The 20644-nt window shown below is 42.4% G+C and overlaps 2 protein-coding genes and 1 long non-coding RNA gene across 8 annotated transcripts in view; 2 read left to right on the plus strand and 1 right to left on the minus strand.

Annotated features, from left to right (window-relative positions):
* Nucleotides 1-1614: 1614 nt before the first annotated feature.
* On the minus strand, nucleotides 1615-3623 carry LOC131723149 (uncharacterized). Its single transcript, XR_009320137.1, has 3 exons — nucleotides 3281-3623; nucleotides 2452-2520; nucleotides 1615-1921 (listed from the first exon to the last, which is right to left on the minus strand). It is a non-coding gene; the product is annotated as an uncharacterized LOC131723149 (long non-coding RNA).
* LOC117433193 (peroxisomal membrane protein PMP34-like) lies at nucleotides 2655-14775 on the plus strand. 3 transcript variants are annotated; one of them, XM_059016544.1, is made up of 9 exons: nucleotides 2655-2714; nucleotides 8033-8093; nucleotides 8878-8944; nucleotides 9817-9968; nucleotides 10277-10393; nucleotides 10495-10643; nucleotides 13036-13131; nucleotides 13695-13777; nucleotides 14090-14775. In XM_059016544.1, the coding sequence occupies exons 2-9, from the start codon at nucleotides 8048-8050 to the stop codon at nucleotides 14238-14240; spliced, it is 861 nt and encodes a 286-aa protein (XP_058872527.1). In that variant the 5' UTR covers nucleotides 2655-2714; nucleotides 8033-8047; the 3' UTR covers nucleotides 14241-14775. The 3 variants fall into 3 exon arrangements, with proteins under 3 accessions (XP_058872527.1, XP_058872526.1, XP_058872525.1); XM_059016542.1 differs by lacking the exon at nucleotides 2655-2714 and adding an exon at nucleotides 5548-5808; XM_059016543.1 differs by lacking the exons at nucleotides 2655-2714; nucleotides 13695-13777 and adding an exon at nucleotides 5544-5808.
* A 2354-nt stretch (nucleotides 14776-17129) lies between these two features.
* LOC117962589 (myocardin-related transcription factor A-like) overlaps nucleotides 17130-20644 on the plus strand; it is a 67241-nt gene continuing 63726 nt past the window's right edge. For 3 of the 4 annotated variants that reach the window (XM_059016475.1, XM_059016478.1, XM_059016476.1), the window contains exon 1: nucleotides 17130-17372. The gene's annotated coding sequence lies outside the window, so the exon portion shown is untranslated. The remainder of the gene's footprint in view (nucleotides 17373-20644) is intronic. The other variant, XM_059016477.1, reaches the window with a different exon arrangement.

Consider the following 20644-nt stretch of genomic DNA (forward strand, 5'->3'; position numbering starts at 1 on the left):
CTCCAAGGTGCTGTAGCGCTGATACCTCTGCACCTGTATAACGTGTCTCTCCAAGGTGCTGTAGTGCTGACACCTCTGCACCTGTATAACGTGTCTCTCCAAGGTGCTGTAGCGCTGATACCTCTGCACCTGTATAACGTGTCTCTCCAAGGTGCTGTAGTGCTGATACCTCTGCACCTGTATAACGTGTCTCTCCAAGGTGCTGTAGCGCCGATACCTCTGCCACTGCTTTCAGAATCAACAACTTGGAAATTAAATTACATCAGAATTGTTACTATTGTTTTTATTTATTTAGTGTTTTATCTGTATGTTGGAACATGTGAGAGGAACAAGGCTAATGAAACCTGCTGACTGGATTCAGTTACTGACTGTTGATTTGCCTTATTAATTTGTCTTATTTGCCTGATATGTTCTCACTAGGTTAGCAACTTATCAATTTATCAGCAGCTTTTACAAGCCCTACTAATTATTGATTTTAATTTTATTATTACATTTTGAAAAAAAAAAAATAATTCTCATATCTTGTTTTCCACAGCTCAACGTTTTTTAAATGTAAAGTTCCATTACTAATCTCGACTCATTTAACATAACGCCATAGTATTGATTCACCTGCCATAGCACTGTCAATAGCACAGCATGGGACTGATTCACCTGCTATAGCACTGTAGCACAGCATGGGACTGATTCACCTGCTATAGCACTGTCAATAGCACAGCATGGGACTGATTCACCTGCCATAGCACTGTCAATAGCACAGCATGTGGTTGATTCACCTGCCATAGCACTGTCAATAGCACACCATGGGGCTGATTCACCTGCCATAGCACTGTCAATAGCACAGCATGGGACTGATTCACCTGCCATAGCACTGTCAATAGCACACCATGGGGCTGATTCACCTGCTATAGCACTGTCAATAGCACAGCATGGGACTGATTCACCCGCCATAGCACTGTCAATAGCACAGCATGTGGTTGATTCACCTGCCATAGCACTGTCAATAGCACACCATGGGGCTGATTCACCTGCTATAGCACTGTCAGTAGCACACCATGGGACTGATTCACCTGCCATAGCACTGTCAATAGCACACCATGGGACTGATTCACCTGCCATAGCACTGTCAATAGCACACCATGGGACTAATTCACCTGCCATAGCACTGTCAATAGCACACCATGGGACTGATTCACCTGCCATAGCACTGTCAATAGCACACCATGGGACTGATTCACCTGCCATAGCACTGTCAATAGCACAGCATGTGGTTGATTCACCTGCCATAGCACTGTCAATAGCACACCATGGGGCTGATTCACCTGCTACAGCACTGTCAATAACACACCATGGACTGATTCACCTGCCATAGCACTGTGATTGCATTTTAGATTGACGAATAAAGATAATTTAGGTCCTGAGATATAACCTTGCTTAAATGAGTTTTAAATAATTGTGGATTGTGTCAAAAGAGCCATCTTAGGAACATAGAGAATATGTTGTAACTCTAAAATCATTCAACAAGAGTTATTATACAGTGGAGGTGGGCATACATCTGTAAATCTGTCATTTTTTTTCCTAGATAAATTGCGTAAGGCAAGTACTCTACTCCCGTTGTAAAGTGGTCCACATTACATTTTATTTGGAAATCAAAATCAGTACAGCATTTCTGTACAGATTACACAAAACAAAATAATACGCAATTGGAATTTATACAGCACTATACATATCACAGTATGAAAACTCAATAATCAAATCTACACGGACTAAATCTTCTCCGTTGAAAGGAGGGGTCCGACGTCAGTCTCCCAACCGCTCAAACCTTAAAGGCGTAGAGTTACAATATAAATGTAAGACATCATTACAACGTCTGGTTCTTGCACCCCTGTCTCTCCTTTTCTCGCTTCTGCTTCGCTTCCAGACACTGTGAAAAAATAATAATAATAATAATTCTCACCCACAACAAATGATTAATTTTACTATACATTCAACTCGTTATATAAGAGTAGAATGTATATACAAATTCAGGGAGTGTAACGAGTCATTACGTATAGTTTGTATCAGGATACAAAACCACACCTAACAAGTTAAACTCAGCCCGCCAACTCATCCAGAACCCTAGCACCATGCTACCTAAATACAGTCCTGGCGGACCTAGTTGGAGACAAGCCAACATAAAAATAATAACATTCGGATACATTTATTCAAATAAGGCACTAAAATAACCGATAAAAACACAGACAGAAAACAACAACCAATAAACGATACAACACGCACGCACCCAGTCCAGAGGCCACGCCCCCTACCTGTTGCTGTCGCAGCCCGCAGTTCTCATCAGTCTCTCAGCGTCTTGCCTGAACGTGCAGTTACTATATGTTGTAAATGTCCCTTTCACAAGTATGTCACTTTACACGTCAAAAACAAATGGAATTGACACTTAATGGGTTAACTCACAGTCCGGACGTTCCCATTCCACGCTGCTCACTAGCACGTCCTTCAGTTCCACTTCGCCCTTTTCCTTTGCTGAGATATATAAAAAAAAAATATTAAAGAATAAAAATGTCATTTCTAATTTGTTTTAAAAAAATAAAAAATAAAATAAACATTTAAGTTTTAAAAAAAAGCTAATGTTTGGTGTTAATTTTGTTAAACACGAACACTGTGCGGTGGGCTCATTTCTAACTGCTCAGCTTCACGTTAAAGCTGGTTTGAAAAAGGTAGGTGATATGGTTGCTAATATAATAATATCATGAAGCTTGCTCATTCATCGCAGTTTGATAAACGCCTATGCGGGATATTCTATTGACTATTTATAGAATTCACCGGTGGAAACAGATATTCTGCTGTCGGCTTACTAGAGCGACTTAACAAACAATCAAAACACAGCAGCATTTGTTATCATGCTATTCCGATTATGTATTCATTCTCCCTGAAGGTATGGGTGTGGGTTGTGGTTTAGATCAGATCTATACATGTATGAAAAGTTAAAGTTATGATTTTCAGAATGTTTGTATTATAAGATTGCACGTATGCTATGAAACAGACACGCACGCACGCACGCACACACATACATACATACATATATATATATATATATATATATATATATATATATATATATATATATACACCTTTGCCTAAAAATGGCCGTTCACAAATCGAAAGTAAACTTTCATATCTTGCGCATTTGCTATATTTAGACAACCAAACACGATTTAGTTAAGAATATGCCTTGTTTTGCCCACAAATACTCTTCGGAGAAAATATACAAATAAATACTTACACAGACCCGTCGCTGTGGCTCCCATCACTATCGTATTTCGCTTCTGAAAATGTTACTGTCTCTCTCTCTTGCTTCGATATTCTTTATGCATGAACAGATTTTGTTTGTGTGATACCTTTTATATAGGATTAGCTAAAATGGGTATAAAACTTATATACACACTGGCTTTCTAGACCCCCCCAAAAAGCGTAGCCTATTCTTTGAAGTGGAACTTTAACTTCAGGCAAGAAAATTCCTCAGAAAAACCCTGCGCCCGCCCTTGGAGGTGATCCAGACTGTAAAACCTGATATCACACAATGACATCATGTGCTCGTGTGTATTTATTAACTCAGTATGTGATATTGTAGCGAACACATCTGAACGTGTTTCATTGTAATAATGCGGGGCTTAACCGCTTAAAAAAACACAAACACGCCACAGAATCCTACAGTTCTCATTACGCTATTGATAATTAGGCTGCCACGAGTGTTCGTTCCAAATTGTATTTTATTTCAATGTGTTTATTTAGAAAAAAAAAACTTTACAGAGACTAAGGTTTAGATAACAATACTTATTTTCTTCTTAGACGTATTCATTGTAACGAATAATGTACAGGTTATTTGGAAGGGGACTTGTGGGGAGTAATACCCTACATTTAAACATGTCATTTATAACAAACTTGCAATATAAAGTGACAATCGTTCTCTTGTTAAATTATCTATCTATCTTTTAAAGAAAGTGAAATGTTTTTGTGTCTGGCGTCTTTGACGCAGGGGGTCTAAAAGTGCTTAATAAATCACTTCCTTCCTCATAATCATGGACTGTAATAATATCCTATCCCTCTGTGAAACAATCTGATTGTCATATTTAAACTAGGTATTAAAACAACACTTTAAAATAATGACCGCAAATTCCAAACGAATTCCAGCAGAATCCCACAAGAATCCCACCTGAATATCTTCTGCACTTCCTTGGAGTTCTGAACTCATTCATTTTCAATTCTGTTAAGTCATGTGGGTTTAATTACACGTATTCATTCTATGTTTCTTTGGAACATATTGTGCTGATCACATGTATAAGGCAGAATTATATATATCTTTATTTTTATATAGCGACTTTCATAGTGGACCACCATCACAAAGCGCTTTACAGGGGTAGGCTGTGAACTGCGCATTATATGCAGAGTCACTTCCAATAGGACGTTTATTTAACACCTCGTCCGCAGGATGGAGCACAAGGAGGTGAAGTGACTTGCTCAGGGTCACACAGTGAGCCAGTCAGTGGCTGAGGTACATTAATTATACATGAATTAAAATATGAAAATGTTGCATGGTTTTGCACATACCTCGGCTCTTCTGACTATCATTGTCACGTATGTTACTGCTTTTTTTTTTTTTTTAAAGAAATAAGCAGAAACCCGTCGCTCTTCTGGAAAAATAAACTGATAGCGCAACGACAAAGGTGAAGAACATCTGAATTATTGTTCTAGGCTGTCAGTTGTATGCTGGCAGAGAAGCATTTCAGCTAATTGCTGTTTAAAAAAAAAAAAAAAAAGCTATTTGAAATCCCCTTTGCGCGTTTCAGGTGCATCAGGTTTCTCACTAAACTTGAAAATATTAGTGTGGCGCTTACAGCCAGGTTCTGTCTGGCCAAAAGTGTTGCAGCCCCCTATAGCATTAACTGATTCTGCTTCATAATAATGAACCCTGCTGAATAATGTTACCTTGTTAACATATTGAATTCCACACCGCTTTGAAGTTTTCCATACAGTTAACGAAAAACTCACTAGAAATATTTTGATATTTCGAGATCTAACACGAAATACCGCTGTACTACTATTATGGCTTCCGGAAGACTTTGTTTGCGATATCATTTTGTAGTTTCTTTGATTACATCATGATGTTAAATAAAATATCAAAATAATGTTCATATATATATATATATATATATATAGTCTCTATTCCAAAAATTCTAGGTGATGCAGAACTTTTGGCCATAGCTGTTGGAGCTCATGGAGTGAACAGTTCAAAATATTTAGTTTAAACATGCGATCATGATATAATCATACCATACTTAAAATGCACAACTAAAACGTTTTAAATACACCACCACTACTGCATGAAAAACCAATAATAATCTCTTTGGCTCCTAATTGGACAATTTGGTTATACACACGCTCAAGGCGAGGCTAGCAGGTTATAGCAGCCAATCAAAACGAAGCGGAATCCAGCGAGAGGCCAATCAGCTTCTTCCAAAACAAACATTAACCCCCAACTTGTGTTCAGCACGTAATACTTGGGGCGGCTCGACCTGGAAGTAGGAATAGACCGGTGTGTGCTATGACGATGAGTTTATCTGAATGTTACTGTACAGAGACGGGCTTGAATGTAGCTTGCATGAAAGCGCTGTCAAATATTTCAGATAAATATACTCACCCACGCCTTTATACATTCTTGATGCGCCGTCCACAATGGATACAGCAGCAAGTTTTAAGATCGGTGACGTTTTCACCTACGAAAGTTTGATTCACGCAGTGGCCGGTTCTTTGGTAAGTCTCAAATTAAATTAAAATATTGGTTATTAGTATTGATACTTTTTTTAATGCTGTATGAAAGTCAGCCTATTGACAGACTTTAATAACCATATATTTTTAACGTAGTGTTTTATGCGATGTTGGGTTGTGATGAGGACAGAAACTGACAGTTACAAGAAGTGTCCTGTAAAAAAGAAAAAAAAAAATGTAATACATTTAAAGTTCTTGTTTATAAGCTCTAGGTTTAGTAAAACAGATACCGCAACGTTTTCTATTGGATGAGTAAATACAGTATATATATATATATATATATATATATATATATATATATATATATATATATATCCATGTCGTTACCAGAAAAACATAGTTCCTCTTTTTTTTGTTTAAGTAACTGTGGCATTTTGACTAGTATCAGTGTTGGTAATACAATATGATTTATTTATTTGACAGACGCCATTTTCCTAGGCGACTCACACAGGTGTTACAGGGCAGTACAGGGTTCCAGTGCAAGATTCATATTTAAACACAGTGTAGTTTACAGTCAGTGCAAATAGTACTACTACTAGAATACAATATGAACTGGAATGCAGTAAGTTAAGATTACAACAAGTTATATCAACAATGACATAGCAGCGCAAGGATAGTGCATCAGCTGAGGATCCAGTGAGGTGGTGCTGAGGTCAGGCAAGTCCATGATGTGCTTTATTACTGCATTTGCTTAAAAAAAATAAAATAAATAAAAATCAGTTCTAGAAGTACAGTAATCCCTGATTATATATCTGTATGATCCTGCATGATTTTTAAATCTTTCCTGTTTGAAATCGGTGTAAGTCTGACTGTGCAGTCCGACAGAGTCATGTGTTTTATCTTTCTAAATTTAGAATGAATTACGCTGTGTAAATCCGCACATGTAAAATCCTTCTTAACACAATGGAAAAAGTAGCATTACAATAAATACAATCCTTGAATTAATTACAGGATATACCTGGTTAAGGCGTCTACTATATGCACTGCAATAGAGTTTTTTTTTAAAAGGGTTTAAATACTTTGTCAATGACACCTTTCTTTTTTTAGGTACAGTATTAGATTTTACAGCAGCTCTGTAATCCAGCACACTGGACAGTACAAACTGGGGAGAGAATGAGAGATACAATAACGGGGCGCTCTCTTTCTTTAATAGGTGGGGTGTAGGGGTTAATGCTCCTCTGTAACGTGGGACGAATTATGCTTCACAACTGATTTAATTATATATATATATATATATAGAGATATATACACACACACACACACACACACACACACATACATACATACATACATACATACAGGTAGTGGACAAAAAATGGAAACCCCAATGTAAAGTCACTTAATAGGGTGTTGGGCCTCTATGGTATCCTGCTCTGTGGAGTTCTCATCGGACCGTTTTTAATGAAATTGGCCACTCGCTCCCCAGGTTGAAATTTACAGTTGATTGATGTGCAGTTGCTCGCCTGTTTTGCCTTGCACTTCGAATTAATGCACGGATATCACGATCCTGGAGTATGCGCTTCCGCCCGCTGTTGCCCTTTGCTGATGATGTCATTCCCTCGGAGTTCCATGCCCACATCGCCTTAGACACCGTGGCTCGTGAAACATCAGCAAGTTGAGCTGTCTTGGTCACTGAAGTTCCTGCCAAACGCGCCCCGACAATCACCCCTCTTTCAAAGTCACTGAGGTCTCCTCTTGCAGCCATGCTAGCCATAATTACAGGCAACCAGGCCTGTCCAGCATTTTTATACATGACCCTAAGCATGCTGGGATGTTATTTGCTTAATTAACACATGAGCCACACCTGTGTGGAAGCCCTTGCTTTCAATATACTTGGTGTCCCTCATTTACCCAGGTGTTTCCATTTTTTCATGTCCACTACCTGTGTGTGTGTGTGTAGGTCTATCTATCTATCTATCTATCTATCTATCTATCTATCTATTTATCTATCTATCTATCTATCTATTTATCTATCTATCTATCTATCTATCTATCTATCTATCTATCTATCTATCTATCTATCTATCTATCTATGTCTCTTTCTCTCTCTCTCTCTATCTATCTATCTATCTCTCTATCTATCTCTGTTTTACATTTTGAAAGACTGTCCTGACAGTAGAACCCCAGTCTGGTCCAGGCTCTGACTTCTACACCGTCTCATTTTGTTGAATGACTCCCTCGCTCCTGTTTTGTTCCTCTCTGTTTCCAGGGCAGTGTGACTGCAATGACAGTGTTCTACCCGCTAGACTCTGCGAGGCTCCGATTGCAAGGTACCCCTTTAAAAACAGCTTGGAACAGCGTGGGAATGAGACTCCCGCTGCACAGCGGTGTGATCCAGTCCTGGTTTTACTAGGAGTTTAATAATAAGACACACCTGAGCTTGTTAGCTAGACACACTGGGGGCTATTCAAGCTGGTAGCTGTAAAACCTGGAATGGGTGACACTGCTAAGCAGTAGGAGTCTTATTTCCATCCTTGAATAAGACTCCCATTGCATAGCAGTTAGATCCATTCATGGAACTTCATAAGACGCACCTGAGCTTGTTATCTATACATACTGTGGTTAATCAAGCTGGTAGCTATTTAAGCTCAATAATAATAATAATAATAATAATAATAATAATGAGTCTTATTTCCACTCCTGTAATTGTAACTTACTTGCTGTATCACATTATAATATAATGTAACAAATTTAGATATTTATCAGGGATGGAAACAGGACTCCCATTGCACAGCAGTGTGATCCATTCCAGGTTTTACTGCTACCAGCTTGATTAGCCCCCAGTGTGTCTAGGTAACAAGCTCAGGTGTGTCTTATTATTAAACTCCCAGTGAAACCAGGAATGGATCACACTGCCGTGCAACGTCTGATTCCCATCACTGTCCCATCACATGTATCGTGACGCATGTCATATTGTGACATTGGTGTATCATGACACGCCTGGTCCATGGAAGGCAGCCAAGGGTCAAACTCAGGCCGCTGGCCAAAACGTTGGTCTAAGCACTGACCTGCCTGATTGCTGTTTTTAATGAGAGGTGGTTCTTTCATCCTCAGTTGACGAGAAGAGGAAAGCGAAGTGGACGCCCTCTGTCCTCGCGGAAATCATCAGAGAGGAGGGGCTGTAAGTTCACAGATTCATACGCATGCAGTCACACCAAGATAGGAATCTGAACAGAAGGGTACAGGGGCGGTAAAAGCACACACCCCTAGCTGGTTTGTTTCAATGTCCATGTAGGGAATACGAAATAGATATTTGCTATTTGTGACTCCTCTTCTCTTACTATTTTACATTAATTGTGTGCACAGCCTAGTAAAGTCATCAATTAAGTTAGACAATCACTAATTTAATTAATTAAATTATGATTATAATTGAGATATTTTATTTAACATCATGTAATCAAATAAACTACAAAATGATATCGCAAAAAAAGTCTACCGGAAGCCATAAGTGGTATTTCATGTCAGATTTTGAAATATCACATTTTTCAATCTGTTTTCCATTAAGTGTATGATAAAACTACAAAGCGGTGTGCAATTCAATATGTTAACGTAACATTATTCAGCAGGTTTCATTTGACTTTAAAAAGCAAAATTAGTTCATTCTATAGGGTGATGATGCACAGCTGTGCAGAAGCAATGAATTGTTCCAATACATTAGCACACTGCTGTAAAACAGGCATGTGACAGGCGGTCGGGCTGGTAAATAGGAGGCTTGGTGGTCCAGTGGTTAGAGAAAGGGGCTTGATACCAGAAGGTTCAAATCCCAGCTCAGCCACTGACTCACTGTGTGTGACCCTGAGCAAGTCACTGAACCTCCTTGTCCTTTGGATGAGACGTAAAACCGAGGTCCTATTGTAAGTGACTCTTAGCAGCAGTTGTTGGTGATGCATGGTTCACCCTCTAGTCTCTGTAAATAATAAAATCTCAGGCCCAGGTGAAGGTGATACATGGCAGCTTTGTTTTAAAGGTGTTGTTTCACCCCCTGTGTTCCAGGCTGGCTCCCTACAGAGGCTGGTTCCCTGTCATCTGCAGCCTCTGCTGCTCCAACTTCGTCTATTTCTACACCTTCAACAGCGTCAAGGCCTGCTGGCTCAGAGGTCACCGCTCCACCCCCGGCAAGGACCTCGTCTTGGGCATCATCGCAGGTACGCAGAGGTGGCCAGCTTGCTGCCCGAAAAAAAAAAAAATGCAGTGCTAACCATCTTTAAAATCCATTCTCTTAATTATTATTGATTAGCTTTTATCCAAAGAAACTTAGAGACTAGGGGGTGAACTATGCATCACAACTGCTGCTGCGGAGTCACTTACAATAGGACCTTGTTTGTTTTACGTCTCATCCGAAGGACGGAGCACAAGGAGGTTAAGTGACTACCTGTTATTAGCTTTATTTACGTTGTTGAGAGACCGAGGTTCCCTGGCTAGCCTATCTCGGCTGTTCTTGCTGTTTTCTCAGGAGTGGTGAATGTGCTCGTGACCACGCCCCTCTGGGTGGTCAATACCCGCCTCAAACTGCAGGGGGCGAAGTTCAGAAACAGTGACATCAAGCCCACCCACTACAGCGGCATTCTGGGTAAGAGCATCTCTGGCTTTAATTATAGGAGTGCTGTAATTTCTGGTCTGATTGAAGATGTTTAATTGAGAATGTCGTTCCCACACTGCTCTGTGTCCCAGATGCGTTCCGGCAGATCCTGTTCTCTGAGGGGCTCCCCGCTCTCTGGAACGGGACCCTCCCCTCCCTGCTGCTGGTGCTGAACCCCGCGCTGCAGTTCATGGTCTATGAGGGACTGAAGAGAGAGCTGAAGAGAGGGGCCAGCGGGGAGGTGAGAGGTAGAGAGAGGAGCTGAGGAGAGTGGGCAAGCGGGGAGGTGAGGGAGAGAGAGAGGGGCTGAAGAGAGCTGAGGAGAGTCGGCAAGCGGGGAGGTGAGAGGGAGAGAGAGAGGGGCTGAAGAGAGCTGAGGAGAGGGGCCAGCGGGGAGGTGAGAGGGAGAGAGAGAGGGGCTGAAGAGAGCTGAGGAGAGTGGGCAAGTGGGGAGATGAGAGAGAGAGAGAGAGAGAGAGAGAGAGAGAGAGAGCTGAGGGGAGGGGCCAGCGGGGAGGTGAGGAGAGAGAGCTGAGGAGAGTGGGCAAGCGGGGAGGTGAGAGAGAGGGGGGGCTGAAGAGAGCTGAGGAGAGGGGCCAGCGGGGAGGTGAGAGAGAGAGAGAGGGGCTGAAGAGAGCTGAGGAGAGGGGCCAGCGGGGAGGTGAGAGAGAGGGGGGGCTGAAGAGAGCTGAGGAGAGGGGCCAGCGGGGAGGTGAGAGAGAGAGAGAGGGGCTGAAGAGAGCTGAGGAGAGGGGCCAGCGGGGAGGTGAGAGAGAGGGGGGGCTGAAGAGAGCTGAGGAGAGGGGCCAGCGGGGAGGTGAGAGGTAGAGAGAGAGGGGCTGAAGAGAACTGAGGAGAGTGGCCAGCGGGGAGGTGAGAGGGAGAGAGAGGAGCTGAGGAGAGTGGGCAAGCGGGGAGGTGAGGGAGAGAGAGAGGGGCTGAAGAGAGCTGAGGAGAGTCGGCAAGCGGGGAGGTGAGAGGGAGAGAGAGAGGGGCTGAAGAGAGAGCTGAGGAGAGTGGGCAAGCGGGGAGATGAGAGAGAGAGAGAGAGAGAGAGAGAGAGGGGGGCTGAAGAGATCTGAGGAGAGTGGGCAAGCAGGGAGGTGAGAGAGAGGGGCTGAATAGAGCTGAGGAGAGTGGGCAAGCGGGGAGGTGAGAGGGAGAGAGAGAGGGGCTGAAGAGAGAGCTGAGGAGAGTGGGCAAGCGGGGAGGTGAGAGAGAGAGAGAGAGAGAGAGAGGGGGGCTGAAGAGATCTGAGGAGAGTGGGCAAGCAGGGAGGTGAGAGAGAGGGGCTGAATAGAGCTGAGGAGAGTGGGCAAGCGGGGAGGTGAGAGGGAGAGGAGAGGAGAGGAGAGGGGAGGGGGAGGAATGGGTAGTAGGGAGAAGAGAGAAAGGAGGAGGGGTGAAAGGAGATGAGATAGTTGATGAAATGATAGGGGAGGTTTGGTCACAACACCACAGATGGTTGGTTCAAACAATTGCTAGTACAGTAATCCGTCACCTATCCGACTGCGGGGGGACCAGAGTAAGGGTGGATATGTAAAGAGTCGGATAACTAAATCCTGTTTAAATACCATTATACACAGCTGTAACAATTACAGTGCTATATTCACACAATTCTTGTTTTGAGATTCAGCTTTTATTAGGGAGCTCTCCTAAATCCCTTGTTTAGAAAGATACAGTGTGTTAATGCTTGTGACAGGGTAGCCGTCTGCCGTGTGGGTGCGTGCATTCACTGCTGAGTGAGAGGCAGGAGATCGAGACGGAGGTTGAAGTTGATACACCCCGCAGGCGAACAGGATTTATTTACATTTACACTGAACAGATCACGTGACACTACCAGCAATGGCAGCGCATGGATCACATACAACACAGTGTGCAAAAACTTTGGTAGGATCAACAATCTCTGAACTAATATTCTCTGTTCAATAATAAACTAAGGTAGGATCCTGAGTCGCTCATCCACTTAAAGCGCTGCTGCTGGGAGCGCAGGATGAGTCACACAGCTTGGATGGTGCCGGTTCGCTTCCAGGCTGTGCAATGAGGCTGAACTTTGCTGGGGACTCATGAAAAACCGGCAGAGATTGCTTCTCCTCATCGCACAACAGCGCCCCCTACTGGCCAGACACAGAGCACATTCAGAGTGGATAAGAGGCAGGGCTGGTCTCTGTTCTCTGGGATCGGTAGCCCGTCCACCTCTGGATAGCTCAGCGTAAAAGCGATTCTGGTTTTAGGCTTGTGAGATCGGAGGACACTCACACGCCCTCAGAAGGTCTGTGCTGTGTCGGGACCCGCTGCGGTGAGGAGAGAAAATATAATTGGACATTCCAAATTGGGGGGGGAAATAAAATAATAATTGGTCACTGTAAATTTAAAGATAATAATAATAATAAACTAACGTTGCTGAAGAGCTTGATCATGGCGGATATGTGATGGACGGATACACAATGGATTATTGTAAATGGATAATGTTTAACAAATAGTTTAATCTGTTTTGTTAAAAAAAAAAAAAAAGTGAATTCACGAACTGTATTTGATGGTTGTTTGAATCCCCTTTTACATTATTATAGTTATTTTTTATTGCTGTTTAATGAATGAATGACTGAATTACTGTGTTTTTTTGCTTTCTCTAGTTCTCCTCTCTGGAGGTGTTTGTGATCGGAGCCATCGCTAAAGCTGTCGCCACGACTGCAACCTACCCTCTACAGACAGTGCAGTCCATCCTGAGAGTGAGTGACACCGACAGACAGACTGACAGCAGAGCACAGGGGGATACAGCACAGGGAAAGATAAAGCATAGGGAAGCATTGTAAAGCACAGAGAGGTCTGGTAAAGCATAGGGAAGCATTGTAAAGCACAGAGAGGTCTGGTAAAGCATAGGGAAGCATTGTAAAGCACAGAGAGGTCTGGTAAAGCATAGGGAAGCATTGTAAATCACAGAGAGGTACGGTAAAGCATAGGGAAGCATTGTAAATCACAGAGAGGTCTGGTAAAGCATAGGGAAGCATTGTAAAGCACAGAGACGTCTGGTAAAGCATAGGGAAGCATTGTAAAGCACAGAGAGGTCTGGTAAAGCATAGGGAAGCATTGTAAAGCACAGAGAGGTACAGTAAAGCATAGGGAAGCATTGTAAAGCACAGAGAGGTCTGGTAAAGCATAGGGAAGCATTGTAAAGCACAGAGGTGTGGTAAAGCATAGGGAAGCATTGTAAAGCACAGAGGCATGGTAAAGGTCAAGGTCAGCACAGTTTTCATGTTCTTGTTCACGCTGATGCGTGTGTTTCTTGTCTCAGTTTGGGCAGCACAGACACAGCAAGGAGAGCAGGATCATGGGAAGCCTGAGAAGCATTTTCTACCTCTGGAGGGAACAAGTCAGGTGAGAGCGCAGGCTGGCCTCCTGAAGAACTACAGCTCCCAGCATCCCCCACCATTGCCGTAGCTGAGGGGCATGCTGGGAACCGTAGTCACAGCTCGGGCTGTACCGATTCACTGTGTATCAAGACCATGCTCATTGTAGTTCTTGAATGAAGAATAAGCAATTATAATTACGCAGGTGTGCCAAGGTTCAGCTATAACTACATTAGAATTGCTGTTAATTAGGAATTGCATCGCTGCAGCTGTAATTGCCCGCAGATCGGATTTGTAAATGAGAAATAACTGGCCTCCAATATCCACGCCCCTTTTTCAGGAAGCATGGGATTGTGGGATTGTTCAAAGGGCTGGAGGCGAAGCTGCTTCAGACCGTGCTGACGGCCGCCCTCATGTTCCTGCTCTACGAGAAGATGACCGCCGCGACCTTCAGGATCATGGGATTGAGGAGGACTGTCAGCCGCCGGTAGCCAGAGGATTCTCGTTGCCGTGGTGCTGCTAGCAGGGCAGGATGTCGCTTTAAAACTGCTGTCCCGGTTCACCCGTTCAGACCTGAATTATTTTTGTCAAGCAGAAGAATAAATTACTTTTATTGAGTATACATGAGAAAAGGACATTTTTATTTATTTATTTATTTATTTATTTATTTATTTAACATATGCAGCTCTGGCCAAAAATTTAGCATCACCCTATAAAATGAACAAATTTTGCTTTATAAAGTCGAATGAAATCTGCTGAATAATGTTAACGTATTGAACCTCTTTGTAGTTTTATCATACACTTAACGGGAAACTGAGTTCGAAAAATGTAACATTTCGAAAATCTGACTGGCTTCCAGTCGACTTTTTGCGATATCATATACTTAACGAAAAACAGACAACATTGAAAAAATTTAACATTTCGAAGTCTAACATGAAATACTACTGTTGTGGCTTCCGGTAGACTCTTGGCGATATGATTTTGTCGTTTCCTGACATGATGTTAAATAATAAAAGATTAAATGATGTTCTTATAGTTTTGTTTTTTTCGATGATGTCTCAATCCTAAAATTCTAGGTGATGCTAAACTTTTGGTGACAGCTGTGCTTCTGCACTCTCTCAGACTGGGACCTGGGAGTCCTGGGAGGTCCCAGCGTGATTTCCAACGCATGCGTTAACATGCGGACTGAAAGGGTCAACACTGCAGCCCAGAGTCTCAACTCTCTTTACTCCAAACTGGGCCAGTTCTGAAATTGCAGTTCTGTAACTGGCACAGTCACATACATATAGGATCCCCACAATCGCATAATAATCATACAGTACCTGAAAAGTAAATATATATATAATCGAGCAGATTATAAACAATTGCAGTCAGAAATATCTACAGGAGACTAGGATTGTGTGATAAAAGTTATCCCCGTTATCCTGTTCACCAGCTAGATCGATACAGACAGTGAATAAGGAGCCCAATATTATTATTTATTTCTTAGCAGATGCCTTTATCCAGAGTGACTTACAATTGTTACAAGATATCACATTATTTTTACATACAATTACCCATTTATGCAGTTGGGTTTTTAACTGGAACAATCTAGGTAAAGTACCTTGCTCAAGGGTACAGTAGCAGTGTCCCCCCACCTGGGATTGAACCCACGACCCTCTGGTCAAGAGTCCAGAGCCCTAACCACTACTCCACATTGAAACCGTGTAAGACTGCTTGCAAGCCTTCATTGAAGACTCCTACAAGATACATTTCTGAAATGAGGTAGTTTGCCAAATGACCAATAGGTGGCAGTGCAGCTGCACATTCTGCAGAAAATCAATTTACTGACTCGCAGTTGTCACAGTTCCAGAGGCGGCAGAAATTAGTTACTTAAAGGTCATTTCTAAAACCACTTTTGAGAAGCACCACCCCTGTGGTTGAAAACGGATACAGGCGGCAAGTCTGGTTAATAATGATCTAAGCAGAAACAGCATGGTAGAGAACACACCCTTTTTCAAGTGTGGCATACAATTCCCCATTTATACAGTTGGGTTTTTACTGGAACAATCTAGGTAAAGTACCTTGCTCAAGGGTACAGCAGCAGTGTCCCCCACCTGGGATTGAACCCACGATCCTCCGGTCAAGAGTCCAGAGCCCTAACCACTACTCCACACATAGTGACATCACAGCGAAGTGTAACAAAGCATAGGGAAGCATTGTAAAGCACAGAGAGGTGTGGTAACACATAGGGAAGCACTGCAAAGCACTGCAAAGCACAGAGAGGTCTGATAAAACATAGGGAAGCATTGTAAAGCTCAGAGGGTATGATAAAGCATAGGGAAGCACAATAAAGCAGAGAGGTATGGTAAAGCACAGGGAAGCATTGTAAAGCACAGAGAGGTCTGGTAAAGCATAGGGAAGCATTGTAAAGCACAGAGAGGTGTGGTAAAGCATAGGGAAGCATTGTAAAGCATAGAGAGGTCTGGTAAAGCATAGGGAAGCATTGTAAAGCACAGAGAGGTCTGGTAAAGCATAGGGAAGCATTGTAAAGCACAGAGAGGTCTGGTAAAGCATAGGGAAGCATTGTAAAACACAGAGAGGTCTGGTAAAGCATAGGGAAGCATTGTAAAGCACAGAGAGGTCTGGTAAAGCATAGGGAAGCATTGTAAAGCACAGAGAGGTGTGGTAAAGCATAGGGAAGCATTGTAAAGCACAGAGAGGTCTGGTAAAGCACAAGGAAGCATTGTAAAGCACAGAGGTTTGGTAAAGCATAGGGAAGCATTGTAAAGCACAGAGAGGTCTAGTGAAGCATAGGGAAGCATTGTAAAGCACAGAGAGGTCTGGTAAAGCATAGGGAAGCATTGTAAAGCACAGAGAGGTGTGGTAAAGCATATACAAAAAAGGTTTTTATTTGCTAAAGATAAACTAATACATATTAATATAATATGTAAATCAGGGCGTGTTCTTTTATTAAGAATTCCAGTTGTCTGAATTATTACCCACTAAACATTACGTTATTATATGTTCATAGAGACCCCGGCATGGAGAAAGGGTAGTGAAAGACGGTGCTGTTACAAAAACAAGAACAGCGACCGAACCACAAGAAGTTAACCGAATCAGCGTCGCTCCTTTGCTATGCGGCGGAGCCAGCGGATTGGTCGAAAAGTAACTTCAGCGAACCGGAGGTCTGCTCTGATTGGTTTGTCAGAATGACAGGCATTGTAGAGTGAGGGAAAAAAAGTTTTTAGAAGCTGACCTCAAGAAGAAGCTGATTGGCCGGCAGGAGCAATCAATCAATCCGGAACTGTACCCTATTGGGAGGCCTCCGTTTGAGGGGCGGGAGGTAACAGGAAGCGGGCGGGTTTTCCGGGTGAAGTTTATTATTGGGAGTCGGAAGTTAGTTTTTTTTTTTTTTTGTGCGGTGGGGGAGACCCAACAAAATAAATAAATAAATAATAATAATTTAAAACAATATCCAGTAAACGCCCCGATCTGGAAGGACAAAGTTATTTTTTTTTTAACCGCAGGGGAAACCGTTTTTTTTAAGTTTTTAACGTGAACTACGAACACAGGGCGTCAGTTTCAATCTGTGTGGGTTGTGTAGGAGTGGAGAGAAGGCGACATAAGTCTGATCATAGCAGGTGAGCATTAATGTAGGATCTGGTGCTGAAAGAATATAGCATTACAATTAAAGATTGCGTGTTTGTGTTTGAACAACACAACCGCATCGTTGTGTAACATGTCCCGTCTTAGATTTATGCCGTGCAGAGACATGTGCATTGCATTGTTTGCACTGCACGGCGGTGTGCTGTGACATTTGATATGAGCTCCGTCTAAAATAATAAAAACAGCGCCTCGCCTCTCCCGGACTGCATTTACAGTACGACACGGACGCTGACTTATGCTATTACTATAAATAGCAGGAGCGGTTGGTGGTGTGCTTTTAAAAAAAATGGCTTTAGATTAAGCATCCTTGCAACGCCATGCGGTTTACGATGGAATACAGTACTTAGAAATAGAATCCTGTTTAGTATTGTTCTTATTTATTAGTATTATTATTATTGTTATTGTGATTATCATTATTATTAGAATTATTATTGTTATTATTGACAGCATTAATACGCGAATGTACACAGGCTAGACCCGTGTCAGATAGTGGTACAACTGTAATATGTTGGTATGCGTACGTTTATTTACGTCATCACAACTCCAGATCAGGGCTGGAAATCAGACTCCTATTGCACAGCAGTGTCACCCATTCCAGGTTTTACTCCAGCTTGATCAGCCCCAGCTTGATCATGCTTTGACCAGAGTGTACAAAAAGACGCTAAACAAGACCTTTGTCTGATTAAATGACGTTTTGCCTGTGTAAGGATGTAATAATAATAATAATAATAATAATAATAATAATAATAAATCATACACGGGTTAATCTCAACGTGTGTGTGTGTGTGTGTGTGTGTGTATATATATATATATTGCACACATCTGTTTTGTTTTCCTGCAGGTCTGATAGACGTCTGACTAAGAGAGAAAGTAAACAGCAGTCAGGCTGGTAAACATTACATGCATATATATTATCGCACATACATTAGCTATTAATATTGTACACTATCTGTAGTCAAGGTAACAGAAAATGTGGTCGCGTTAAAATCCACATGCGTTCTACCAGCGTATCTATTCATCTTTCAGATCAAGAAAGACCCACCTGAGCTCTGTCTGGAGGTGTTTGCTCCGTGGGAGGATTGTAAACGGGCGCAGCGTTTGATAAGATCCGTCTGCATTATTATATTACACCCTAAACGTTACAGTCTAATGGGTTATGATGTTTTCATAGAGGTGCCAGCACGGAGAATGAGGTAGTAAAGCACTGTGCTGTTCCAGTGATCCCCTCCCCTCCCTCTGCAAGCAGGTTCATTCAGGTCTCAGTGGGGAGAATGGGTAGTAAAGCACTGTGCTGTTCCAGTGAGTGCCCTCCCCTCCCTCTGCAAGCAGGTTCATTCAGGTCTCAGTGTGGAGAATGGGTAGTAAAGCACTGTGCTGTTCCAGTGATCCCCTCCCCTCCCTCTGCAAGCAGGTTCATTCAGGTCTCAGTGTGGAGAATGGGTAGTAAAGCACTGTGCTGTTCCAGTGATCCCCTCCCCTCCCTCTGCAAGCAGGTTCATTCAGGTCTCAGTGTGGAGAATGGGTAGTAAAGCACTGTGCTGTTCCAGTGAGTGCCCTCCCCTCCCTCTGCAAGCAGGTTCATTCAGGTCTCAGTGGGGAGAATGGGTAGTAAAGCACTGTGCTGTTCCAGTGAGTGCCCTCCCCTCCCTCTGCAAGCAGGTTCATTCAGCTCTCAGTGGGGAGAATGGGTCGTAAAGCACTGTGCTGTTCCAGTGATCCCCTCCCCTCCCTCTGCAAGCAGGGTCATTCAGGTCTCAGTGTGGAGAATGGGTAGTAATACTGTTCAGCAGAACGTATCCCAGCATGCACCTGCGAACACCACCACCGGGCAGTGGAAACGAATCAGACATTGACACACACTCCTGCATGCAACGAAACCGCACAGGACTGCAAAGACACGCAAGCGTAGCTGAGGGAACTTAAAAAAAGTCAGAAGGGAAACTCCTTTACACACACCACAGTAAACACTCAGTGACACATTTCCTAAAGCTTGCAGTTAAAATGCAGTTATCTGAAACCGATACAGCGGTGTGTGAACTCCAATATTAAGTTTGTGTTTCAAAATACTTCAGCTATTTCTGCAGTGACACACAACAGGGTGCAGCAGTCAAAACAGTCCACAAACACCCCCTTGGCTTTTTGTTCCCTTTACAACTTCCTCGAGCAATAGAAGTTGCCACAGGAAGTGGGGGACCTTTTTGAGTGCTACACCGGTCACCTTCAAATTCTTCTTATTTGTAATAATGATCTTTCTCAAGTTGGTTGCAGTTACTCAAATCCTTTCATAAGTCTGTTTAGGTGCTTGACTGTGAGTTCAGGAGCTGCTCTTCAGTTCTGGTCCCCTGACATTAATATATATAACACAGCCAAAGCATCCTCTATAGATGAACTGATTTTGCTTCATAAAGTCGAATGGACCCTGCTGAATAATGTTACGCTAACATGTACTCACCGCTTTGTACTTTCCCATATACTTCATGAAAAAACTGACAAAAATAGAAAAATCTGACATTTTGAAATCTAACATGAGAGACTACTTACTGTACTACTATTGTGGCTTCCGATAGACTTTTTGCGATATCATTTTGTAGTTTCTACTTGTTAAATAAGTATGTTCATGTAGCATTTTAGAAATGGTCTCAATTCTAAAAGTCCAGTGACGCAAAGCTTTTGAGCATAAGTGTAGACAGAAGAGCCCGCGCCAGTGGTCCAGTGGTTAAAGAAAAGGGCTTGTAACCAGAAGGTCCCCGGTTCAAATCCCACCTCAGCCATTATGTGACCCTGAGCAAGTCACTTAACCTCCTTGTGCTCCGTCTTTCGGGTGAGACGTAATTGTAAGTGACTCTGCAGCTGATGCATAGTTCACACACCCTAGTCTCTGTAAGTCGCCTTGGATAAAGGCGTCTGCTAAATAAATAAATAATAATAATAATCTAGTGATCTGACACTTTGGATCAAGTTTTGTTTTTTGCTGGCAATACCCTAACTGTGCACTAGATGGCGCTGGCTCTTCTATAAAGACTTCTTGGCTGGCCTGTGTTACACATGTCTAAGGCAGGCAACTACAACCGAAGAGCAGCTCCTGAAATCATTGTCATAGCAACACGCTTAAAAAAAATAAATAAAAAAAAATACATATGACACACTATTTGAGTAATTGCAAAACACTCGAAATGACCGCCAAGAAAAAATAAGAGAATAACCTAATCTGGGAAAAAAAAAAATTCAATTGTTGTACTACACTACG

Source organism: Acipenser ruthenus, chromosome 53, assembly GCF_902713425.1.
Source record: "Acipenser ruthenus chromosome 53, fAciRut3.2 maternal haplotype, whole genome shotgun sequence".
NCBI lineage: Eukaryota > Metazoa > Chordata > Actinopteri > Acipenseriformes > Acipenseridae > Acipenser > Acipenser ruthenus.

What these genes read in the sequence shown, in the direction of transcription:
- LOC117433193 (XM_059016542.1), top strand. Translation starts at nt 5,731, where the DNA reads ATGGATACAGCAGCAAGTTTTAAGATCGGTGACGTTTTCACCTACGAA. An exon ending in TGCGAGGCTCCGATTGCAAG is followed by an intron (nt 8,094 to 8,877) that starts GTACCCCTTTAA and finishes TTTCATCCTCAG; the next exon opens with TTGACGAGAAGAGGAAAGCG. An exon ending in CCACTACAGCGGCATTCTGG is followed by an intron (nt 10,394 to 10,494) that starts GTAAGAGCATCT and finishes TCTGTGTCCCAG; the next exon opens with ATGCGTTCCGGCAGATCCTG.